The following is a 27,214-nucleotide window of genomic DNA, read 5'->3' as shown; positions in this document are numbered from 1 at the left end:
TGGTCATTCAGAGTAAACTGGAGAGCCTTAGCGAGTGGGCATCTATGGTGTTTTGTTGCAGCTGCTCCACATGAGTGTAACCTTCTGGGCTCCATGCAGGTTCAAGCTCTACCTCTGCCTACTCTACAGGCAGCTCCTCCTGCCAATGTAGGAGTCATGGGATCTTTTCTAGCTAGGATCCCAGAGGTTTATGGCAGGAGCGTAGTGCCACAAAGTTCCTTCATTCACCCCTTCCTGAGAACCTTTTCAGGACCAGGAGCTAGTCCTGGTGCTCAGTGACTCCATGTGGGCTTCCCAGCTTCCTCCCTCTTCAATCTTGGTGTCTGCATCACTTCTCTTATGAACTTTGTGTTTTTTCTCAAAAGATCTGTTCAAAGTGTGATGATTGACTGCATATTTTGGTTTCTCTCAGTGGGAGAGGCACTTCCTGGCTGCATCTAGTCAGCTGTCTTATCACTGCCCCCACCCACCACCCCAGAACAGCTCTTCACAGCATCACCAGTTTCCTCCGAGTTGTCATATCCAATGGTGAAATCTCAATCTTCACCTTGCTTGACTCAGAAGCATTTGATACAGTTGATCATTTACTCTCTTAGCCCTTTCTTCCTTGGCTTCTAGAATACCACCCTCTTACTCTTCTCTTATCTCAATGGCTACTCCTTCTCAAACTCCTTTCCTGGTTTTTCTTCATCTTTCTTATCTATAAATGTGGGAGTAGCCCTCAGGAGCTCTTGTCTTCTTTATACACCCTCACTGCGCAGGTAAATTCTACTCATCCCATGACATTAAATATCTAGACTCTGATGACTCCTGCATTTATGTCTCTAGTCTAGGTGTCTCCACTCAACTCCAGACTTGAATCAGCTGCATACTCAATGTCGCCACTCAGATGACAAATTTGCATCTCAAACTTGATGTCTGAAAACGAACTCTTGATTCAGCCGCATGCTCCCACCAAGTTAGCTCCTTGCACAACCGTCTCCAACTTGGAAAATGGAAACTCCTGTTTTGCAGTTGCTCGAAGCAAAAATCTTGAGATTTTCACTAAGTCCTCTCTCCCTCTCATGCCCTACATCCAGTCCATAAGCAATTCTATCAGCATTACCTCCAAATTATATCCATAATCCAACTATGTCTCCCTACCTCCACCTTGGTCCAAGCTGCCATTCTCCCTTACTTAAATTATGACAAGAGCCTCTTACCTTGTGTCTCTGCTTCCATTCTTACCACCTCCTTCCCTAACATTCCATTCTCCACATAGTATGCAGAAGATCCCTTTAAAACAGAAGCTAATTCATGTTACTTTTCTACTCCAAACCCTAATGGCTTCCTATCTCATTCACAGAAATACTCAAAATCACTACAATAACTCACAAGGCACTACATGATCTGTCCCCAGCTCTCTCCAGGCATCGTCTCCTATCACTTTCCACCGTTCTCACCTGCTCCAGCTGCCTTGGTCTCCCGCTATTCCTAAAATGTCCCCACCATGTCCCCCACCTCATTCCCACCTCAGGACCTTTGCACTTATGCTTCCTCTAAATGTGGCTTGCTCCCTTTTTCCCTTGAGACATTTTTCTTCATCAGAGAAGCCTTCTCTCAGCACATTATGTAACAAACCCCACCCCAACTGTCACTCTGTATTCTCTTTATCTCACTTTATTTGTCTTCATACAGGCACATATTGTCACCTAGCATATTATTTATTTTTACTTGTTTATTATTTCTTTCCCCCTCTAGAATGTAAGCTCCATGAGGACAGGGACTGTTTTGTTTACTGCCATGCCTGACACAGTTCCTGACCATAGTAAATACTCAAAAACTATTTAATAAATGATTGAATAAACTAGTTCCAAGCATCAACTTACAGTCCATGTGTAAGTAGGCCACTACTCATACACATGCTCTTAGAGAATTAAAATAATTTTAATTAAATGCCTTGTATTTTGCCAAACTCATTTGGCAAACATTTTTTCCCTAAGGTCATTCTTTCCTTACTTACAATTTTGTGCCAGGTGCATTGACTTTTTAAAATCCCTTTCCAGTTGGAGAACATATTATTACCAATCCAATGAACTATTTCCTTGTAGATATACATATTTAGTAACAGTTGGGTTATTTTCCTTTTTAATAGACACTGAAGTGATAACATGCAAGCTGTGGAAAGGAAGGGAGTGAACGGTGGAGCCAGCAGGAGGACTGTGATCTTCAGGTAAGTGCATTATCATCAAGGCAAAGATGCAACATATTTTCCATTTGTTCCTCTGAAGTCATTAGAAGAATGGTGAACTATGCCGGATCAAGGCAGATCCCCAAGCCTAATGATGAGAGAGGTAAGCCAACTTCCCCACATTCACTTCTCCTGGCCTTAAAGTTGAACTTAGGAGTCAGAATGTATGAGATCCAGCCATGGATCTAACTAGCCATCTCTCTAACTAGCCATATCACATAGGAAAACTCACTCCCGGTCTCCGGGCTTCCTCCTCTGCTTACTGTTGTACTGGATTATATCAGTGGTTTTAGCTGCTTTTGGATCCTAGACCCGTTTCAGAGCAATGGACCATTGTATCAAGTTTCCTAGAACTGCTATAACAAAGTGCCACAAACTAGCTGGCTTAGATATTTATTGTTTCACAATTCTGGAAACTATCAGTCCAAAATCAAGGTTTCGGCAAGACCATTCACCTTCTAAAACCTGTAAGGGAAGGATCCTTCCTTGCCTCTTTCAGCTTCTGGTAGCCCAGGCATTCCTGGGCCTCTATGTGTCTGTCTCTGGGTCTAAATTAACTCCTTTCCACAAAGACACCAGTCATACTGAATTAGGGTCCACCCTGATGACTTCATTCAGCTTGATTCCTTCTGTAAAGACCCTGTTTCCAAATAAGGTTAAATTCTGAGACACTGGGGATTAGGACTTCAATGTATCTTTTCTGAGAAACACAATTCAACCCATAAAAACCATTTTCCTAAAAATGGTGCATTTTGCAATCAATCTTGATTGAATGCAGATCCCTTCAAGCTTGCCCTCTGCCACTTACTTGTTTTTATTAACTGTGTGACCTTGAGCAAATCACGACACCGAGTCCTGAATCCTCTGAACTCTAACATGAAGAAAAAAAAAAAAAAAAAAAAACTCCACCTATCAGAGTTGCAGTAAAGATTCAACGAAACTGTATAAGACAGTAAATGTAAATTGTGAAAGGACAAACAATTGTAAAAAAGCTATGTACAGTTGACACGGACAGGAGACAGGGAAACACTAGGTAGAAGAGGGTGGTTCCCTGGCAAAGGCCCCATCCTCAAGCCTGAATACCCATGGCCCTAAGTGAGAATAGGCAGTCCTGTTTTTGCACCCCAACTAGTTGCTTTTTGGCCCCCCATACCCCCTTGCCTGTACCTATATAAACTTCAAACCCCACGCTCCAGAAGGAGCAGCACAGACAGGCAGACAAATGGCAGAATGGCATCAGAAGAGGAGAGTCTGAACATCAGAAGTTCGGCTGGGAACAATGGGAGAGTTGGCTGCTAGACAGCTAAACTCCAGGGCAAATTCATCTTCCCACTCCATCCCCTGTCCAGCTCCTCATCCATCCTGCTGAGAGCCACCTCCACCACCCAATAAAACCCCGCATTCAACATTCTTCAAGTCTGTGTGTGACCCAGTTCTTCCGGGACACTGGAAAAGAGCTCAGGATACAGAAGGCTATCACACTGGCCCTCTACCCTTGCAAAAAGGCAGAGGATCTACTGAACTGGTTAACACTTAAGCCATCCATGGATGGCAAACCTAATGGAACTCACTGTTAACACACGCCCACTTGGGCTCCTGCACCTATCCATCTGCATGCCCCCCCTTCCTGTAATGGGTTTGAGCAGCAGTGGCAACAGAACAGAAAAGCCACACCCCTGTCACGTCCTGCGATGGGGGTCGGGGAACACTCCCATTTCACAGTGGCTGAACTGGGGCCCAAAGCTACTGGTTTAAGACAGTGGTCTCCAAACTTTTTTGACTGCACACTTCATCAGTAACAAATGTTGAGTACATGGTCCAGTAACTACTTCTTTTCTTATCAGTTGTGTACAAGTGTTACTAAATTTTAAAATGAGTAAGATGAAATAAATAACATGTTTTAACAGTACCCACAAAATATTTTGTAGTTGAATTATAGTGGTTTATCTTTCTGATCTGAATGCTGCATAATCTTGATGGTGTCATGCTAATAACTTCATGCATAAAACACACTTATGAAGAGGGCTCATCATCAATAATAGTGAATATAAATCCCTATTTCCAATAGTCTTCATGGTAATTTTGAATTTTTTAATGATTTCTTGGCAGACCTGATTAGCTGTCATTGTTCTAAATCTCAAGTGGCTGATGAAGAGCTTGTCATAGGAGGATAAGTGTCAGCATTTCAGCCAATTTTTTCTGTTGCTCACTTTTGCTTGTATTAGAAGAATTAGATTCAGTCTGAGGTTTCCTTATAGAAATCTTTTAAAGCCACTTGTCCATTTTGTGAAGGTCTCTTTAGTTGAAACTCAAGGACGTTTGCCACATAACCATTAACGAGGCACCCTTAAATGAAAATGCTTTCCAGAATTCTAGAACTGAACCCACAAGTGGAGCTTCCTCAGCCTTTTTGCTGTGGAGCTCCCTCATGATTCATCTGTAAACCCAACCAGACAAGACTGTCCGACATTTGGACTGAGCAAAGGCAGCAGTGATCATCTTTATACCTAGTAACAGGAAAGCATAATTTGTTTCTTGTTTTTCAATTTGAAATACTTATGAACAGAAGTTTTAATATTTTCTCTCTGCACTCCGAGGGATTGGTTCAGATGCTCCCACATTGGAGACCAAAGGAATAGTCAGTAACTCTCCCTTATTTCTCTTCTCCCTCAAGCAAATGTTGATACTAATAAGAACATCTGTTACTAAACTGCTGAGGCCAAAAGGGTTAGGTTTGGGGCAGAGGAAATGTGGAGGAAGGTGGGCAGGGTGGTGTGGGTTTGTTTTCTCTCTAGTTCCTTGGACTAATTAAAAGAATAAGGATAAAAATAGAAGGGCCTGTTTATATAGAGGGAGTCAATGTTACTCTGTTGAGAGAGGAGAGCCATAATGGTGAGGCTCTGGCCACAAGCAGAGGTGCTCAGGGACCTAAGTGGCGGAAAATGGCTCAGAGCTCAGGACGGGGGCTACCTCCTTTCCTCTGGGTGGAACCCAGTGCTTTGGCACCCAGGACTGGAGGCTTTGGGAGTAGCCAGAATGAGTAGCCCGCAAAGGCCTAGATGTTCTGATGGTAGATAAGCAGGCAGTAAACGTGGCCAAAGAAGAACTAGATGGAAGAGAAATGACAAGGCAGAGGTCCCACAATAATGATAGCTCAAAATGGCTATGAGTACATAAGGAGCACGCTCTTGAAGCTTTCTAAAAATTATTGGGCAATACTTTGGGAAGTGTTGTAAGCAGAATAAAGATGTACGTGTCCTAATACCCAGAACCTGTGAATATGTTAGGTTATATGGCAAGGGAGGATTGAGTTTCCAGGCAGGTATGGTTACTAATCAGCTGACAAAATAGGAAGATTATCCTGGATTACCTGAGTGGGTCCAATATAATCAAAAGGGTCTTTAAACTGGGGGAGAGGGAGGTAGAAGATACAGTATCAGAGTGATGCAATGTGAGAAAGACTAAAGCAGCCACTGGTGGCTTTTAAGATAGACGGGAGCCACAAGTCAAGAAATCCAGGCAGCTTCTAGAAGCTGGAAAAGGCAAGAAAGCAGATTGCCCCCTAGAGCCTCCAGAAAGGAATACAGCCCCATGACACCCTGATTTTAGCCCAGGGAGACCCATTTCACACTTCTGACTTTCAGAACTAGAGGATAAAAAATCTGCTGTTTTACACTACTAAATTTATCGTAATTTGTTACTGTAGTTTCTTAAAACTAACACAAGAGATATGCAGCTCAGATCTTGCTAGTATGGGACTGAGCCTGAAGACATCACAACCACATAAATATAAAGCAGTATTATCAGGCAGATAGGATCCCTGTGACTTGGAGGCCTAGGTGTGACTAATTTGAAACCCCTCCTCAGTCCTTCGAGTGGGAGACTTCCTATCCCTTCACTCTTCTGGAAGGAAGGAGGAAAGAGAGATTTTCATCAGAGATGAGTGTGGACTGTAAGAGTAAGGGCAGCCAGGAGGGGTCTTGCCAATCAAGACTGATGAGTAATGCAGCATGAACACAAGAGCTTCCAGTCCAAGCAACAGGTGGCACAGAAAGAGGGGGAGCTAGGAACCATGAATCCAGAGAGCAAGCCAAACTTGCCACCAAGAATATGAGGCCAAAGGAAGCAAGAGCTGAAGGTTCAGATGTAGAGGAAGCAATAAGAGAGGAGGGTTCAGGAGGGGACTCCCCACACAGTGCTCCTCACCATTCCCTGTGCTATGGCCTGAATGTTTAGGTCCTCTCAAAACTCATAGGTTGAAATCTAATCATTAGTGTGATTGTTGTAGGAAATGGGGTCTTTGGAGGAAATTAGGCCATGAGGACAGACTTCTCATGAATGGGATTAGTACCTTTATAAAAGAGGCCTAAGAGAGACTCCCTCATGCCTTCGCCCATGTGAAGACACAGCAAGAAGGTACCATCTATGAATCAGAAAGTGAGCCCTCATCAGACACCAAATCTGATGACATCTTGATCTTGGACTTCCCAGCCTCCAGAACTGCGAGAAACAAATTTCTACTGTTTATAAGCTACCCAGTCTAGTCAGGTATTGTGTTATAGCAGCTTGAATGGACTAAGACACCCTAAATGGGCCACTTGTTTGGTGTGGAGATAAAGAACAAAACCTTGATGAGGCATGGTAGAAGTCAATGCCCATTCCCCATGACCAGGATGAAGCATGATGTCAGGATGCTGCCTGCCCTCTGTGCAGGTTTTAAGCCCCTCTGGGACATAAGAAGCAGATCGTGCTGCTCTTTGGATCGTATTCCACAAGTACTTGACCCTTGCCCAGATGGACGCCTGAATCTTTTCGGAAATCCTCACTTCAGAGGACAGGTCCTCTGAAGGACCGATAGGCCTGTGGCCGATAGTCCACAACAGCTACCTCTCAATGCCCCCAAGTACTACTTTGTTCTGAGATGGAAAGATTGAAGGTTAAAAGCCATGTCTTTCTTCTGTACTCAATTCTGGAAATACTGAGTCTGGGAAGAACTCAGAGAAGAAATATAGAGCTCCCTTCTCCACCCTGAGCACTGTAGAAGAGTCTGGATAGAAAAGGAAGTTCTTGGCTCAGCTGTCTAGAGCAAGGGAGAGGAAGAATCTCTCACGTACCCAGAAGCAGACTGAGACCTGACAAGCACGTTATGTAAGATTGTCTTGACTTCTACAGAAATGCCACTTAGGGGTTGAAGAATGGAAGGCTGGCCAATCTAACCACCATACCCACCTCTAGGACTCTCCCAGGAAGAGTACCTCCCTCCCTCCCTGCATTGTCCCATCCCTAACCATGCCCCTAGGCAGACCTCCAGGATGCTACTAGGAGCAATGGACTCCAAACTAGATAGTCATTGTACTAGTTTCCTAGGGCTGCCATAAGAAAATACCACAAGTCAGGTGGCTTTAAACAATAGAAATTTATGCTTTCACAGTTCTGGAAGCTAGAAACCCAAAATCAAGGTGTTGGTAGGGCCATGCTCCCTCTGAAGCCTCTGGGGGAGGATCCTTCCTTGCCTCTTCTAGTGTGATCTTCTTCCTGTGTGTCTCTCTTTATATGATGTTAATGAGTGTGTGTGTGTGTGTCCGTGTCCAAATTTTCCTCTTAAGGATACTAGTCACATTGGGTTAAGGATCAACTCTGCTCCAGTATAACCTCATTTTAAGTAAGCTAATTATGTCCACAATGATGCTATCTCCAAATACAGTATTGGAGGTTAAAACTTCAACATATCTTTTTGTGGGGGGCATACCACAGTTTAACCTATAACATCACCACTGGCTATTCTGCTAGAATCCTTTTTTCTACTTTACATTCTTCATAATGTGCAACAGAGTCCCATTGATATCATCTCTCATTTCTCAATTCTCAACCATGGGGTGGGAATAGAGAAGGAAGGAGCAAGAATTTCCAGAGGGAGACTCCGTAGTTTTAAAATATCAACAAAAAAACAAACAAGGGTCTGATAGTTGTTTCAGGGAAGGGTTTTACTCAACCCCTTCAGAATCATCTAGGGTACTTGCAAATATACAATAATATGCATGTTATCCCAAAAATTTATTTGTAAAATTAATTGTATTTGTATATAAATGCTGAACTTGACCCAAACCAATTAGATTGAAATTCTTGGGGAACAGTACCCAGGCACTGGTATTTTTTTAAAGCTCCCAGGGTATTCTCATCTAGAGCAAGGACTGAGGACCCTGTCCTGGATGAGACTTGCTGCTGTAGTGAGTGGCCCCAGCCCTGCAGTTGGTAGCTATTCTCATTCCTCTCTATTGAGAAGCCATAGAATGTGAAGAGGATAAAGAAAACTTCACATAAGCCCTGCTACCTGAGTGCAGAACAGTCTTGCTTAAGAATGGTAGCCATTTGTTCCCCTCTGAAAGGTGAAATGATGGAATAGTAACAGAGCAGGAGCACAACCAGAACCCAGGTATCTGAATCCCAGTTTGAAACGTCAGCTTCAGGTTTAGAGTTCCGCCAGGGTAAGATTCCCTTGTGGCAGTTTTGGTGTGGTACTCAGAAGGAAGACATCATTCCATCTGGCTAGGACAGAGCCACTTTGGGGGATGGTGGTAGTAGATGCTCTATCAAACCTCATGTTTCATGCAAGATGGTATTTTACTGTTTGACCCCCCACTGGGCTTACAAATACAAATAAATTCCTTTTTCACCATGGGCTATTAAGTCACGGCTCTCTCAGCCTACACAGTTCACCACAGTTTCGAGGGTTCTATTTGCTAATTAGAGACCTCCATTGCCTTTAACAACTAAGATATTTTGGGATTCCAAGTCTGTCATCCAGCACACCAACCATCACTTTCCTTGAATGTGACAGAAAGGCTGCCAATATCCTCCAACTCATTAAATAGTTTTAAATGTTCAGTTGGCAGGACGGTCAGCAGAGTCCTGCCTCAGGCCCCCAGAACTTCCCCCAGTGTGTTCATACTGACACAATTTTCCCCCAGCCAGTGTGTTCATACTGACACAATTATCCAGTGTTCCTCAACACAATCTTTCCCGGGGTGTGACTCCCTCTCTACCACCATTCTCCAGTCTATGCTTTTCCATCTTAGCCACTAAGATATCACAACAGATTTTACTTAAGGCCAAAGATACAAATACATTATGTCTAAAATAGTTCCCATTCATACCAGTCTCACAATAACACCAAATAAGGAAATTAGTCTGACATGGCTTGTTTACAATGAACCCATGCTAATTCCTAGTGATCACAGCTTTTTAAGAATTCACACACTATTCAAGGAGAAAATAAATTTTTAGTAATTATCCCAACATGAAAGTCAAGCTCACCAGATAGTAGTCTGCAGGCTCTGCCCTCTTCCCTTATTTGAAGAACTGAAGCACATTCTCCCTTTTCCACTCCTCTAATACTGTTCCTGCTCCCCAGAATTCTAAGAGCACCGATAGTGGGGCAGCGGTCTCACTTGCATATTCCCTCAGCACCTGGAGTATCACTCCTCCCCAAAGAAACCTGAACTTATCTGCAACAACCAGGTGCTCTCCTTACAATCCCCTCACCTGGCTTCAGTTTTCTCTCTCCTTTTGCCAGTGTTTTGAGCCTTTCCAGGTTGGGCTGAAAAAGAAAGTATTTTCTGTGGTAGAGGAAATAGGAGCAAAATGGGACTCAATTTTGAATCAATGACCCTAAGTTTAGAACTCCTGCTACTGTCCCTTTACCTGCAGACAAAAAAATTTCTAGAACCCTGGAGAAGATTGAACCTACTAAGGGGGTTAAAAGGACCCTATAGAAGGAGGCAGCCAAGATCAGTCATACAACTCATCAACTAAGCACAAAGCCACCACAAAAACTGATAGAACTGATAGCAAAGAAAAGTACCATGGCCCTAGTTCTCTTCAGAGGATAACAGCATCACCACTCATTGGAGACATCATGGGAGTGGAGACTAAGGCCAGCCCTGCTTCCTCATGTGCAGTTCCTGTCACAGCATTCATGTATGTATGTGAGGGCGAGGTGTGTGTGACCACATCTCTTAAGAGTGTGTCTATTTACAAAGGAGTTGTGACAATGGATACTAATGGCAGAGTCCTTCACATAGATGCAATATAAGTAATAGGGACTTGAGAAATCATCCTTCATTCTCTCTTAATTCCTCATACAATCATCAATCAATCAATTAGCTAAACGTTCAAATGACTGATCTCATGGGTGGCTCTTTTCGAACAGAAGCTTTCAATTCTTCAGCAACAAGGGAAAGAAAATTCCTTATAATATAAATATGCCCTTGAGATATTTTCCTTGGTAGCACCCAGCATGAATTGAATGCTTACTATGAACTATTCGGAGCACTTTACATTCTTTAACTCCCACAATAGCTCTATGAGGTCGATATTATTCATATCCTCATTTTATAAGGGAGGACACTGAGACACACAGACATGAAGTAACTTGGTCAAGTTCACACTGGTGAACTTGAAAGTGATGGAGCTGCTAGTTGAACCCGTGCAGATTGACTGTAGAACACTGTAACAACCTGATAGCAAAACTGGTCCAATTTTCTATTCCTTCCTCTATCTATGCTTAGAATCCTGACACCAATATGAGAACTACCTCAGGCTAGCCTGCTGGAGGATAAGAAACCACAAGGACTGGAGCCAAGTCATCCTAGCCAAGGCTATCCTAGACCAAGCAACACAGCCAAATCATCAACTGATCACAGATGAATGAGCAAGCCCAGCCAAGATCTGCAAACCAGAGAAACCATAGACTCATGAAAAATCATAAATGTTGGTTGTTTAGGCAACAAAGTTTGGGAATGGTTTGTTACATACTAATAGTTAACTGATACAAACAACCATGCTGGATCACTATACTATATTTTCCTTCTAATGATACTGGCTTCACTTGACTCTAGGATCCTCCAGGAATGGACAGCTCCACCTGTGAGAACCTTCCTTAAGATTATCACCTCCTTGCACTTCATCCCTATCTTACCCCTGCCCCTACCATTATGCCAACCCATAAAGGCAGTTAGAATTATTCCTCACCTTTATTCCTTAGTGTTTTCTGGAGTAGAGAGGAAACCAGGGTGCTTCAACTCTAGTACAATTTTGAGCTCTGTTTCCTTGCCTACCTCTTTGCCTGTCTCTCCATCATTTAGGAGCTGGGTTGGAATTAGCCACAGTCAGTGGTGCCAAAATAATGAAACCAGGGTAATGAGAAGAAGGCACAGATAGCGCTATGAATCAACCCCTTGCACCTCTGGCCTTTCTCTCAGGGTGAGCTTTACTCAGTGGTGGTGGGGACCCAAAGTCCATGAAGGCATGCTCCTGCTTTGCCACCTGATCCCCAGATGAAACCTTGCAAAGTTAAATTCTCCCTGCCTGCCAGGACTCAGGCAGGGAACAGCAAACAGTACCTCCACAGGACTGAACAGCCCCAGCTGCTCAACTCGAATTTAAAAATAATTTGGAAATGGGTTCCACAGAGTGAAAGCCTTCTGGGGCATTTCTGCCAGATGCCTCCAGCTACTGGGTTCCAAGGAAATGGAGTGTCAAGTCCTGGGCCCAGAAGATATTCTGGGGATCTGGAGCGGGGTATATACTGAAGGCAATCCATTAAAAATGGGATTAGAAATCTCCCAAAGAAAGAAAAAGATTCCTAAGAAATCATTGTTTTTGTATTGGAATATTTTAAAACTTTTTTTGCTATTAGGCACTCAATAAATGCTAAATGATGTTAATTCTTCTAGCACTTCTTATTTTATGAGTGAAGCTTGGATTGTGAGGATTCATTGCTCAAAAGGCCAATAGCTAAGTGACCTGGGTTGGTGAAGAGAAACCAACATTCCCCAGGGCAAATCCAGCCTCACTGTGCCATTAAACACTCACCACCCCTCACTCATTACACTTCAACAATAGTTTAGTTTTAATCTCTTTTCTTTATATTTCACAGCCCTAAAGGAAAATGTCCTGTGACAATTCTGTAATAGTGAGACAATTACTGGTGACTCAGAGCTCCCTGCTGCCTCTGCATCTCACAGCTGAGGAGCAGGCAGGGACTACTGCTTCCCATATACGAACAATTTGGTTTGTGAATTAGGAAAGTCAGAATCAAAAGGAATCTTAAAAAAAAAAAATGCCTATGTAAGATAAAAATTTAGCCCAAGGATCCTATTTCAGGACAAGAGTCGATTGTAGGCACTGAGTTCCTGAGGAAGCTTTTCAAATAGACACACAAATGTTTCAAGCAGTCACTTGCCCATCTGAGCCCCACTAACCCCAGCATCCAGGCAGCCCACAAGGATCCAGACCCTAGGTTCCCAAAAATCTAATTTCTCCTCTTTGTTATACAAACTCTCTCCATTTCACCTTTACCGATAAATGAGGAGGAGGCAGTAAACTGATGTGCTCCTTGACAGCAAACTTGAGCACCCAATCCAAGCCTGAGTCTGGATGAACAAAGTTAAAGGTGTCCTAGGGTAGAGGACGTGGGCATTCCCACGTTCCTAGTGGATTGTGCTCCAAAGTGCTTTTGTACATTGGTAGTTTAGAACTTGGAAGGCATTTTCTTTTTCCATAAGGATAAAGCTCTAGAGAGAGCCTAAGTCCTTAGACCAGGTCATACAGTTCTATTTAGCCACAAAAACCTAATAATGCATCCAAAGTAGAGAACTTCAGCTATTCTACTGCTTCCTCCCAAATAACCATTGAAAATACTGCTTTCATGAGAAAATGTGTTCCAACTTAGGATGCCAGAAACATATTTCCATTTTCCTCAAGACCAAGAATGAGCTTTTCCCACTGAAAAAATAAATAAATGAAAGGGAAGAGAAAAAATAAGAGAGGCAAAGGGGGAGAAGGTGTTGGCTCTACTAGAAATAGCCCTGACATGGGAGATACGGCTTTGCAAGGAAGGTGAGATGGGACCAATTTCTGGGTGAGAATGATGATATCCTGAAGTATTTTTCTGCTTTTATATAACATGTGTTCTATAATTCTTTAGTTTAAAAACTTGTCTTAAGTGTTCTAAATTAGAAACTAAAAAGCAGTTGCTTGAAGCAGGATTTGGAGAAGGGAGAGATTTCTGGCTTGGGGTCATAAATCAATGAGCCAAAGACAGCCTATGTTCACCTACGACAACACTCTTGATTTCTGTTCTTCAGTTTCTTGGCTGATTCAGTCATGATGCTAATAAAATTCTAACTTTCAGGTTGATAATGTCAGCTTAAAATTGAGAGCAGAAGGAAAGATATTGGACTGTAAGCTTCTTAAAGGGCAGGACCACTTTCTATTCATTTCTATATACCCCAGTCCCCTCAGTGCTCAACACATAATTCATCAACACATAATATAATTTAAGAAAGGGCTTTAACTTTTCAATGTAGTAGCAAAACGTGTGGGCTTCAGAGTCAAACTTCTCAGATGCAAATCATTTTTCCTCCCTGGGTGCATGACCAGAGGAAGCCAGCCTGCCTAACATCCTTGAGTTTTCTCATCTGGAAAAAAGAGTGGTGACAGTACTTACTTCCCAGAGTTGCTGTGGGGATTAAATGCATTTCTGTAGCTAAAACACAGAACACTGTACCTGCCCCATAGTTAGCACTTGACAGACCTTAGCAGCTATTATTTTTCCATCATCATTGAGCTAATTGTCTTGTATCTTGCCCCCAAATTAGTTTCTCAGGGAATTTGGTAAACATAAAAGTTGGTTGGTATAAAGGGCTAAATTATGAACCCCAAAAGATATGTCTACTCAGAACCTGAGAATGTGACCTCATTTGGAATAAGAATCTTCGCAGATGTAATTAAGGCAAGGATCCCCAGATGAAATCATCCTGAATTAGGATAAGCCCTAAGTCTATGTCCTTACATGAGATGAGAGAAGAAGACCCAAAGACGTGGGAAAGGCAGTCACGTGAAGATGAAGCCAGAGGTTGGAATCATGCTGCCACAAGCCAGGGAAAAGCTGGAGACACCAGAAGCTGGCAGAGGCAAAGACAGATTTTTCCCTAGAGCCTTCAAAGGGAGTGTGGCCCTGCTGACCCGCTGGTTTGGGGCTTCTGGCCTCCAGAACTGTGAGAGAATAAATGTCTGTTGCTTTAATCCACCAAGTTTGTGGTCATTTGCTGTAGCAGCCCTAAGAAACAAATACAGTTGGGTCCAGGTGACTTTGGAACAACCTAGATTTAGTGAAGGAAACAAGCCGAAATGCAAATTGGTGATTATCATGAGCTCTCCTTTTTTTGAATTGTGTACTGCAGGGAAATTCTCTTTGGGAAGGGAAAATCACCAGCTTCAGGGACTGGAATGTTCGGGCCAGCTGTTCTGTCCACTTCCAGCCAAAGACATTTCTGCTGAGAATCCTGAAAACATTCTGCATTTTCCCACAAGGAATAAAGTGGAAGTATTCAATGTGTGACGAGACACTGGACAGAGTCAGCTCCTACCTGGCCCCAAATAAATGGGCAGATGATGCAGCTCTCCCCAGTGACTGACCAGTGAACACAATCACACTGATGCCCACAGTCTTCCTCGCTCCCCTCTATGGAAGTTGAGGGGGTCATTAGCCAAAGACTCAAAGCTAAGGAAAGATACCTGCTTGTCAAGAGACCAACATAATTGTATATTTCCACTAACTCTGTTGATTCTTGAATTATATCTATGAAACGGATCTCTTTTTAAGTGAAAAATATATCCAGGTCATCTTCAAGATCCTTTTAAGCCTCTGGAATTTTAAAGAAGTCCTCAGTAAAGAGTCATGAGAGAGAGCTGAATCCACTGATGCTGAGAGAAATGATTTTCATTCATTTGCTCTCTTATAACTCCTGGGGAAAAATAGCAGCAGACAGAGCAGTGACAGTCAGAGAGGGGTGACTTTTTTGGAGCAAAGGCATTAGACGAGATGACACATACTGACAGGTTCAGCAAATAGTGGATGCCCTGCCAATCAGCAGATAATTTCTATGTGTTGCAAAGTGGGAAAGATTGTGAGTCACGCAGTATTTCAAAGACAGGGCATGATGACCTTGTGTGAGATCTTCTAATGTGAAGGTCAAGCGAAAGGAGAAAGTGGATAAAGGAAGAAAAGGGAAAAGCAAGGAGACCCATGTACAGGCGAATCAACCACATCAAGGCAAGTTGCTTCCTATTTCCTGACAGTACCCAGGGAACCTTCCTAATTACCTGTTTTATTGACATCTGAGGCTCACAGGTAACCAGCACTTCATTAACTCATAAATCTTTTTCCAACTTGTGAAAGTCACTTCTTCCCTGACTCAGTCAAGGTTTTATTTTCTTCCCTTACTTGGTAATGTACTCAATTTATTTCCAGTAAAGAAAGGGTTGCAGGGAAAAGGTCAGTGAGGAAAGCCAGAGGAAGAAGCCACACACAGCATTCTAGATCCCAGCATACCCTGAAATGGATTTCATTGTTTCACTGACAAGAAATTCCAAAACACTGAAAATAGTCACATTCAAATAGAAAAAAAATTAATTCTGAAACCAAATGTATTCAAAGGATTTTTGTCATTACTTTTCATTTGCTTTTCTCCACTGAGGTGGGGGATGGAGAGAGAGAGACAGACAGGCAGACAGGCAGGCAGGCACTGACTGAGATCGATTCCAATGAAACACACAGGTAAATAATTTGAGTGCCTTTTAAAAATACATAAATGCTTAATGTCTATACTTTTCATCAAAGAGCTTTTTCGGGAAAGGATACATTTTTAGCACTAAAAATTAGTAGCACTCACACGTGACCCACACATTTGGTCAGTTCGTAACCCTTCAAAGAGAACTGTGCAATTCTAATTGACAGGGTAATTTTAAAGTAAAGAACTTGGTGAATATAAACCCAACATATTTTTCCTGGTTTGGGGAAGAAGAAAGCTGTACAATGTATGTAAATATGCTAAGATTTAAAATAATAAAATAAAACCTCTTATCATTCCTATCCAAGAACATCAAGTCAGCCACTAAGGTTGTGACAATGGCAAGTGTTGAACGCACATGAGCACACATAATCACACTGAGAATCTGCTGACTGATTATTGCTGACATTGCCTAGTTCGATCTGATTCATCATTTGCACAGGAACCAAGAGACATTAAAAGGGCAGGAGGTTACACTAGGAGGAGAGAAGCAAAGCCTTAAACTAAGTTGGGATAAGGATCCTTTTCTAACAATTGCCCAATTCTTGGGATCCACTCTGTCCCGAGGCAGGCAGTGGAGACTTAGTTACTCGTATCCCACATCTGGAGATCTAGAGGCTTCTCCCAAGATGGAAGAGATGAGTAGTGAGAGAATAAAGAGATTATTAGAGATCAGAAGCTTGGCTGGGCACAGAAGCAAGCTAAGTGGAGTCACTGGAGTGGAAGGGTCTATTTAAACACATACACACACACACACACACACACACACACACTCTCTCTCTCTCTCTCTCTTAGCTGCCTCACATTTATCACCTTAAGAAATTTTTGAACACCTGGTCTATATACAAATGCATAACAAGAAAGGAAAAAAATATAGATGATCTCTTATCAAAACTACATAGTATTTTGCTAATAAGAAGCTATACCTTAATCCTGATACTCAGGAAATTATGTTGCCACATTAAATAAATGGTGAGGGGTAAACCATTTGTAAAAAATCAAAGCGCACACACAAATCATTCCAGACACCATTTCCCATTTTCTGACTTATTACTGTACACAATGCAGCTTTTAGCTACTGCATTCTTATATCCTTTTGAATGCTCACCAGACTATTAATCTAAAAAGCCAGGTGCTTCGTCTGCTCCTCTAATCACTGTGACCTGTTTTTGTGATTCGAAAAAGCCAAAAGACTAACTCTGGCTTGGGTGGGAATCATTTTTGGAATAGTGGTTGGTGGTTGTTCACATCTGGATTAGGTATAAAATGATAACATTATGATGATGAACACCAGAGAGCCTCATCTGCATATAAATAGACCTAATCAGAAATGCAAATTGCAATCAGGAGAAATTTTTAAAGGCTGTGATAGCTGTGTGATTGTGCAGATAAGGAAAGGTCAACACTTGTATTGTTAAGGCAGTTAAATGGCTCCCAGCCTGCCCAGAGCCTTCTTTTGAAAGAGACATTTGGAAGGTACAAATTATCTCTCAATCTGCACCCTGGTTGGGAAGGCATCCCTGGATAGCTTCATTTTCTGTAACTAGAGCTGTGAGCTGGCCACACATCAGCCCGATTCCAATGAAACACAACCCAACCTCTTGTACAAACCCCTAATGAATACACAGAATAGAAAGTATACTTGCATTTAAATGCTCTCCAAACAGACCTCTTTCTGCACAATTTTCCATTGAGACAGAAATTAAGGGATGGAGAGTAAGATCTATAGTGCTGATGTAACATTTTCTGATACATTTCAATACTGGTCTGAGTGAATACAGCAATATGATACACATATGTTTACACTGAATACTAGAGAAAGTATGTAATTAAAAAGAAAACACTAGCATTTAGACAGATTACTTAATTCACAATTCCATTCGTAATCTTATCGTGCAAAGTACAAAAAATGAATATCTCAGAAAAAGCTGAGTGCTAAAAAATATGCAATTGTTCCAACATGGTCTTATTATTCCTTGGGGTATGTTATCTTTCAGGAACATCCTCTTCTCGATCCCCCTCCACCCCCCTTGTTTTTTCAAAGAAAATATATTTCACAATCAGGTTTTGTCAGGTTTGGAGGGAAATTGCTTACAAACTATTTATTATCCCTCTAACTAGACACTTTCACAAAGAACTAATGAGTCAAGAGCGCCATCTTGTGTCTTACCTTGGAATCTTAAAGAGTGTTTTCACAGGATGCATGTCAAAGAGGGGAGGGTCTCCATCCCCCAGTTCAATAGCTGTGATCCCCAAGGACCAGACGTCACAGCGAGCGTCATAGGAAGAGTCATACTGCTGCTCACAGGCAATGACCTATTAGACAAAAGCGGGACACAACACATCAACCCGACTGCCACATCAGAAGTCCTAAAAAGGCCCTGGGCTGATCTTAGCCCCCTTCACAGTTTCCTTGGCCACAATGTTATTGAATTCCAGTAATGAGATGTGTGTATTCTAGGCCTTATTTGTGCGTAACTAATTTATTATCTTATTCGTTCATTAACTTTTAAAAATGTGTCAGTTTTGTTTTTAAAAAGCATGTATCGAACCGTCCAAGTACCAAGAACAGCGCAAGGGGAGAAAGCCAGTGTATACCACACCATCCCAACCCTGCTATTCTTTAAGGAAAGGCTTTGTCTACATCCTTCACCTCATTACCAGCTACTGAATTCAATAACAAGAAACAATTGTTCTCAAAGATGTTTGTGTACTTTGAGATGCATGAAATCCCCAAGAGTATGACCAGCTAAGCAGAGAGATGTTGGAAGACTCACATGGTTAATATAAAGTAAAAATGACCCCACTCCACCCTCCCCTTTTTCTAAGAGCATCTTTCCCCTCCTCAAACTCCAACAATGGTGTACATCGTAGAAACAGCTGCCATTCCAGTTACTTGGCCTGACTAGGTACAAGAGCAGCAGAACCAGAAAATGACCCTGGGCTTGTCATTGGGTTGAGGAGTACGTGACCCTGTGGAGGAATGTTTTTATCAACTTATTGAGTCAGTCAAGAACATCTCCTACACTCAGACTCTGATGACTATCACAATGGCGATAGGAGAAGTCGGGAGTGAGCCAGAGGACGTGGAGGATCAGGAACCCCTATTTCACTTAAAGTCTGCCACCAGGATGACCGATGGCCATGGCCAGGTGGGAAACTTTGATTTCTGATGATCCAAAACACCAGTGAGGGGGCAACACCTGTAACGGTGAGCACAGGAAGACCAGAGTAATAGAGCCACCCTCTTAGGCCGTCATAATGTCTTTGGCTTTTTTATTCCAAATGAGATGGGACAACCGACTGTGGTGAGCAGAGGAGTGACAGATCTAGCTTATGTTTTAGCAAGATCACTCTGGCTACTGTGCAGAAGATAGATTATGAGAAGAAGAAACAAAACCAGTTCAATATGTTACTGCAGGGATCCAGATGAGAGATTGTGAGATGGTGAGAATAATCAGATTCTAGATATAATTTTGAATGTAGAGCCAACTGGATTTGCTGAACAGGGCTTAGAAGAAAGGAGAGCTAAGGAAAACTCCAAAGTTTTTGACATGAGCAACCACCAGAATAGAACTGGTATTTACTAAGATGAGGAAGACAGTAGGAAGAGCAGGTTTGGGGTGAAGAGTGGAGCTCCATTTAGGATATATTAAGTCTGAGATGCCTGGGACACTTCCAAATGGAGAAGAGTATTTTAACCTGGTGAGACTCATACTGGACTTCTGATCTAGAGAATCATAACATAACTGCTATGGTCTGAACATGTCTCCCAAAATGCATGTGTTAGAAATGTAATCCCCAATGCAACCAATGGAAGGTGGATCCTTTTTGGAGGTGGTTAGGTCATGAGAATTCTGCCCTTGTGAATGGATTAATACTACCATGAAAAGGGCTTGCAGGACTGGGTTTGCTCCCTTCTGCATTCTGCCATGTGAGGACGCAGTATGAAGGCCCACACCAGATGCCAACACTTTGACCTTAGGCTTCCCAGCCTCTAGAACTGTGACAAAATAAATTTCTGTTCTTTATAAATTACCCAGTCTCAGATAATCTGTTACAGCAGCATGAAACAGATTAAGACTAAGAAACAGGTGTTTGTTTTAAGCCACTAAGTTTGTGGTATTGTTATGGCAGTGATAGAAAACTAGTATTCCTGCTCTCTTCCAGACAGTGCATTGGACTTGTAAGGCCTGGTGAAATGTGCCAACTGCCTTGCTCTAGACCCTGTGCTCTCGTTCTCATAATTGCCCTGTACTCTTCTCTTCTGAGCTGGAGAACATTTTCTACAAATTGACATCCTTGGCCCGGCCCCAGCCCCATCTTCTAAATAGAATATCCTGTCATACTTTTAACATGTTATTTTCAAATGTACATTCAAACTGAAGTTCAAATAATTCCAATTTCAGAACCAAAGGCCATTTCATTGTCCCCAAAGACCTCCCTTTTCTCACCCCAATCAGGTGAGAACCTACATTATTTTTAAAGATCCCTATTCAACACCTTTCCTTTCAGAAATGACACTTTCAAAAGTGCAAGACAAACATAATTTTAGACCTATCAATCAACAAATAGTTCACTGTTATTCATGACACTGTGATAGGGCCTGTGAGGGAGAGAGAAATAAGACTCTGTCCTTCCCCAGTAGGAGCTATGGCCAATTGAAATATAAAGTGAACCTATCATAATTAAATGACAAACCATGACAACTATAAATGCCCTAAGACAATGTGTAGTAACATGTCCAATAAAGGATATGGGCTTTAAGTGCTTAAGATTTTAGAAGGAGACCACTGCTGGCTAAGCAAGACAACACAAAGTATCCAGTACCCATAGTCTACAACTTCTGTGGGGAAATTCAAATCAGCTTCTAGCCAACTTGGATGGGACACAAAACACAATTCTAAGAACATATCTCAATGTGAAAATAGAGATATTCTAACATTTCTCAAGTGTTGTCATAAAATATTCAAAACTTGTATCTGGTTTCAGCTTCTCTTTACAGACAAACATTATCTTCAGCTCATTCTGATTAACAGAAAAGCATATCTTGGCCTAATTCTTCTCTTCAGTGCATCATGTAACAAAGAAATTATTTAAGTTCAGCCTTCCAAGGAAGTTTATTGAAAATTATGCTAATAAAATAATTCACAAACAATTATTGAGTACCCATTAGTCTGGCAGGATAGTACGCCCTGGGAAGAGAAAGTCAAATACACACTGAACTTAATCTTCAAAATAATTTGGCAAAGTAGGTGCAATGATCACTTATGCAGGTGTGGAAACTGAGGATAGCATGGTTAAACAGCTCACCTGGCATCACATAGCTAGTAATTGTCAGGGCCAGAATTTGAACCCAGGCAGGGAGAAGAATAACTAAACAAATCATTGCCATATAAGTGCTATATATAATAAAAGTTATAGTTGGTTAAAATTGTAAAAATTATCAGCTTCTGCACTCATATTTTGACTACACTAGCCAGGTGTTCTGAAGTTCTGTCATTTCAACTCCATCTTCTTCGGGGGTCTCTTTCAGGATTGCTCCTCACCAGGAGGAAACAGCCCTTTCTGCAGGTTATACATATGATGAGAGTTAAAGAAGCACTCTTAAGAGGACGCAGGGCAACTGAAGGTCAACACCCTGGAATGGGATTCCCTATCAATCCAATACCAAAGTCTGAAGCTATTTCTGTAAGAGAAAACAGTACTATCATTCTCTTTAGCTCAACATTCTCCTTCCCTCTAGGTGAAATAAAGCCGAGTTAAGGATGCTTGGATGGTCGAATGGTCTTTCTTCTCTTGCCCCAAGGAGAAGGTGACCTCAAAAAGAACTCTCTGAATCGGTTGCTAGGATGCTCCATTAAGAAAGGAGAGTGGGGCCAGGCGCGGTGGCTCAAGCCTGTAATCCCAGCACTTTGGGAGGCTGAGGCGGGCGGATCACGAGGTCAGGAGATCGAGACCATCCTTGCTAACCCGGTGAAACCCCGTCTCTACTAAAAAATACAAAAAAACTAGCTGGGCAAGGTGGCGGGCGCCTGTAGTCCCAGCTGCTCGGGAGGCTGAGGCAGGAGAATGGCGTGAACCCGGGAGGCGGAGCTTGCAATGAGCGAGATCCGGCCACTGCACTCCAGCCTGGGCGACAGAGCAAGACTCCGTCTCAAAAAAAAAAAAAAAAAAGAAAGGAGAGTGGGATGGCAAGTAAGTGCACTGCTTTGGGACCAAGTTTTCCAGGTTCTGTAAGTCACATTAAAGGAGTGGATTAAAATGAGATGGTGTTGTGCAAAGGACCCCAAATGCACACCCTTTCACCTCTGAAAACAAATCATATCCTCAGGACCTCTTTCAATCTACAAAGTGGCAAGGTGGAAATAAATAACCTCTACCATCCCTTCTAGCTGTAATATTCCACGACTTTGTGATTTCCAAGTAAGTGATCTTTGGGTAGTATCTCAAACTAGTAGGCTAACATCGCCATACAAATTAGCTAGAGTGAACAGTACATTATTCTGAGGTGTGAACAGGATGGCTGGAACTTTGAGGGGATTTTATTGCCAATGTTTTGTAGAAGGTCTTAAGGTCTATGACAACATGCTGGTTGCTGTAATAATGCCTCTGTTAAGGAAGAAGAGCTTCGCGACCGAGCAATTGTTTGGATGCTGGTTAATGGAGCATGTCCAGGTTCCCACCTTGAAATGCAAACTCACGGCTTTCCTGGTACAGTTAGATTACACTGCTGCTTATTTTAGAAAGAAGAAAACACTAATGCTGGATTACTAGCAATATCTACGCACTGGCAGCTTTAGTGCCCAAGGCCAATAGCTATTTTACCTGGCAGTGGGCTTGAGGCTCCCAAATGTTGGTCATTGCCACCTTAGCTGCCAAAACCTTTTCTTTCTGGAGACTGAGAACAAGAAACAAGTTTTCACTAACGGCTTAGCTTGACAGGTCTTTGGAGCAAAGGCTAGTCATTATCCGTCTTCAATTGCTTGAGGCAATTCTCTTTAGCCTTCTTCAGGCTAAGGAGTTCCACAGATCCAGACTCCTTACATCTACCCCCAGTCACTCCCTCCTACCCCACAGAGGGAACACCTCCCCTCTCCTACGAGAATCTATGCGATGAAACCACATCCACAACTGCTTTGACACATATCATCCCTTTGTCTGACCTTGAGCAAGGTCAGCTGTGTTCTGTTGAAGATGGCTGTTCCTTTCCTTAGCCACCAGCCAGAGAATGGCAGAGAAAAACAACTGTCAGCAGCCCTTGGGTCACGAAGAGACTTTCACCTCTGGCTAGTGCTAGAAAATCCCAGAGCCTGGCATCTTTGTTTTGGTTTTGCCACCAAAACCAAAGTCACTGGGTGACTTTGACAAAATATTTTATCTCCCTGTACCTCTTCTTTGCAAGCAAACCAAGCAACCCCTTTTTCATGGGCCTCATCTGAAGCACTGCTTATGAAAATGCTGGTTATTCAGCTTTTACTGTGGCCCTAAAATGTTAATAGTAGATATCATTGGATCACTGACACATGGGTAATAATTATTTTATTTACTTACTTCTTTAAGACCTTTTGTGTTTTCTAAAATGTCTATAGAGAGCATGGATTATTTCTATAATAAAAAGAAGCAAATTTTGTGTTTTTTTGTCTTGAAAATATAAATAAATATTGAAAAGTTTGCCTTAATTTTCAAGGGCATGCCTCTTTGTTCTGGAGTATTTGTTGACTGCTGGGATTCTTTATCAAGAAGTTGGCAGGTTAAAGGTGGTGTCTTGATAATATAACTAGGTCCCTGGCTGGATGTGGTGGCTCATGCCTGTAATCCCAGCACTTTGGGAGGCCAAGGCAGGCAGACCACGGGGTCAGGAGTTAGAGACCAGCCTGACCAACATGGTAAAACCCCGTCTCTACTAAAAATAAAAAATAAATAAATAAATAAAAATTAGCCAGGTATGGTGGCGCATGCCTGTGATCCCAGCTACTCAGGAGGCTTAGACAAGAGAATTGGTTGAATCCAGGAGGCAGAGGTTGCAGTGAGCCAAGATCACTCCACTGCACTCCAGTCTGGGTAACAGAGTAAGACTCCATCTCAAAAAAAAAAAAAAGAAGAAGAAGAAAACTAGGTCCCCATGAGATTAATACCAAAAGAATGAAGCATAATTATTCATGTAGCATAATTGATAAATGTTATTGATCATAAGGTTTCCTAAAATAGAACTTCTCTGGAATCAGAAGTTGTAGTTACAGTATAACTATTCCAGTGGCAGATTTTTAAAAATCAGTTTTACAAATGAAATTCCCTTCCCAACTATATCCCTTTCTGCTGTAAGCACAGGGCATGAGTAAAGCACTTTCACTTTCTCGGGCCATCATGATCCATGACTAGAACTTATTGATAAAGTTACCAAGACAAGGGTGAGTTCCACTCTCTCTTGCACAATGACTTGCTGTATAAGAACCTGAGCTAACAGCTCCTCATCTCAAGATCTTCATCATCCGAAAAGAGCATCTGCATTATACTATATGTGAAAGGGATAAAAGCAGTCAATATATGAGCTTCCAGATTCAGAAAACCTAGTTTCTCTAACAAGATAGTTAAACCATTTATCAAATTATATGTCAAAGAGCTATTGGGCTGAAATTTCTTCCAATAATGTAATTTTAAGCAATGTTTTCAAGGAAATAGCATTATAGTATTTTTGCTGTCATAAGAAATAATTTATCAAACTTAAACAACAGGAATTATTCAGACTACTTTATCTAATATTTTGAAATGTCATTAAAAATGTAATTAGGTTTGCCTTCTATGTTCTGATTTCTCACCTTACTAGAATCATTCGTGCGATCCAAAATTATAACCAAAGGTCGGGATTAAAATTTCACTCAAGTACACAGGCAAAATGCTGTTATCTCAAGAGCTAAATTCAGCTAAATAAGAGGCAAGGCAAACAGACCTAAAGCTATTAATCCTTGGCTGACCTTGAGCCCAAAAATGCAGGCAATAGACTGGCAAATAAGATGGGCTGAGAGGTAGGAAGGCAAATAAGATTCTTAATTTTGCTTACACAATTCATGCAGCATAATTGATAAATGTTATTGATCATAAAGATTTCTAAGTCAGAACTTCTCTGGAATCAGAAACTGTGGTTACAGTATAAATATTCCACTGGCAAATATTTCTATCACTTTTGCAAATGAACATCTTAAAGTGTTATAAGCTGAGAGACTGAATAAATAAATGAAGTTTCTTACCTAAGATGATACATAAATTCAAAGGAGGATATATTTGAGATTCGTTCTTTTTTTTTTTTGTAAGGGAATATGGACTAGATGAACTGAAATTGAAGTACTTGGCAAGGGATGGTCTTTCATAAAACTAAAACTGGGGCTAAGATTGAATCCACATTTTGTACACTGTAAAATTGCCAGCAGTAATTTAAATTAGACTGTTCTTACGAACTTCAGGAAGGTCTCTCATTATATTGTGATATTCTATGGGTCTCTTTTTTCTCAGGATTGTAAGTTCAGCTTAAGTCTATAGAGAAATAAAGCCAGGTTCAAATTAAAAACACACAAAGCATGCGTATACAACACCAACTTCCCACCATGGCTAGTGGAGGGTAGAAGGGGAACTCACTCTGGGTTTGAGGTCAGCCCACATGCTGATTTTTGCACCTAAATTCCCTGAAACCCTGAAAACAGATCATTTATTCTTACTTGTGTGTTAAGTCCCCTTCTCAGACTCAGGACCAATATCTACAGAACTCCTAGCATGTCCAAATTTCGTATGTGTCCTTGGTACTCAAAAAGTGAAGGAGTACATTTGCTCCCAGTGCATTCCCACTGTGGTCGCCTGATCCAGAGCTTCCTCATACACAGATGGACGATGAAAGGACCTTTAGGGTTCACTCATTCAACCCCCTTCTTTTACAGAAGAGAAAACTAGGGCCTGAGGGGAGAGTCAGTTGATTTGTCTGAAATCACACAGTTGGTTCATGACCAAAGAAGGAGTTAACTCCATGGTTACCTTCCTGTGTGAGGCATCTCTTGGGAATCCTCATAATGATGGAGAATGCTGAGCCACTTCCAAATACATTCCATATTCAGAGAGCCGCGGTCACAGTAATGTCTACGCTATGAGCCCGTAGACACAGCATGCAAGCATTAAGCAGATGGATTTCCTGCCACCTCTCACTTACCTGTCCCTTCACTCTCCCTTGCTGCCCCTTTCCTTTGCCAGTTAGTGCTCCATTTCTACCAGAGTATGTTAAGGACAGGGCAAGGAGGACCTCTACAATTCAGTCCATTTTACAGCTTGTCAGGTCACATATTATTACACCAGGTCAGGAAACAGATTCAGAAAGTTAAGAGACATATGCGCTCAAGGCCATAGCTAGTAGGCGATAGAACTGAAGCATGAGCGCCCAATCAGAAACTATTGAGGAAAAAAATGTTTTTCTCCTTCATGATGCATCTGAAAAACAGGAAGAGAAGCAAATCAAGCAGAGTATCTGAAAGTTCCCACTTGGACATACTCCTTCATCAGCAAGTATCTGTGGTTTCTGTCCTTACCCAGGCTGACAGCACTATGCAAATAAGGATGTCCTTGAGAATGTTGTATGTTCCTATTAGACAGTGATTCTGTTTAACTCTCTAAAATTAAGAAAGGTATGGGAGGCTGGGCACTGTGGCTCATGCCTGTCATGAACTTGAGCCCAGGAGTTCAAGACCAGCCTGGGCAACATGATGAACCCCATCTCTACTAAAAATACAAAAATTAGCTGGGCGTGGCGGTGCATGCCTGTAATCCCAGCTACTAGAGAGGCTAAGGCACAAGAATCACTTGAGCTCTGAAGGTGGAGGTCGCAGTGAGCCGAGATCATACCACCGTACTCCAGCCTGGATGACAGAGCAAGACCCTGTACCCCCTACATCCCCCCACAAAAAGGTATGAGAAATACCCAGGACATTAAAATAGAGCACGAGAAACACTAGTCCATCTGCCTCTACTTGTTCCTATTTCATCCTACTCAAGGCTCCTCTGAGGTTCCATCCCTCATGCTGACTGCTCTCCTCCATTTGCTCTCATGATGGCTCAGTGGCCATCAGGCAAGGAAACAAATGTAGAGTTTGGCTTGGGTGGGAATTCTCTTTCATGGGCTAAGACTGTCCCCAGAACAGGGCAGTGAAGGCATTGACTGGAGCTCAGCCATGGGTCATCTGGGACCCAGAGCTCAGGAAGAGCTGAGGCCAACTCTGACATTCCTCCAGCAAACACTTCTGTTCCTGCAGTAACAGAATCCGTTTTCCTCTTTTCCTCTTTGGTGGATGAAGAGAAGGGGCAACAGCAGATG

General features: G+C 42.1%; 1 protein-coding gene across 3 annotated transcripts in view; it reads right to left on the bottom strand.

Moving 5' to 3' along the window:
* The window catches only part of LOC105483262 (myosin IIIB), a 520,975-nt gene that overhangs the window by 404,149 nt on the left and 89,612 nt on the right, over positions 1-27,214 (bottom strand). For all 3 annotated transcript variants that reach the window (XM_071072912.1, XM_024793234.2, XM_071072911.1), the window contains exon 7: positions 18,035-18,180. In XM_071072912.1, the coding sequence (XP_070929013.1) occupies positions 18,035-18,180 (146 nt within the window). The remainder of the gene's footprint in view (positions 1-18,034; positions 18,181-27,214) is intronic.

This window comes from Macaca nemestrina, chromosome 11 (assembly GCF_043159975.1).
Source record: "Macaca nemestrina isolate mMacNem1 chromosome 11, mMacNem.hap1, whole genome shotgun sequence".
Lineage (NCBI taxonomy): Eukaryota > Metazoa > Chordata > Mammalia > Primates > Cercopithecidae > Macaca > Macaca nemestrina.
The sequence above is the reverse complement of the archived record's forward strand: the minus strand, read 5'-3'. Positions and strand labels throughout refer to the sequence as shown.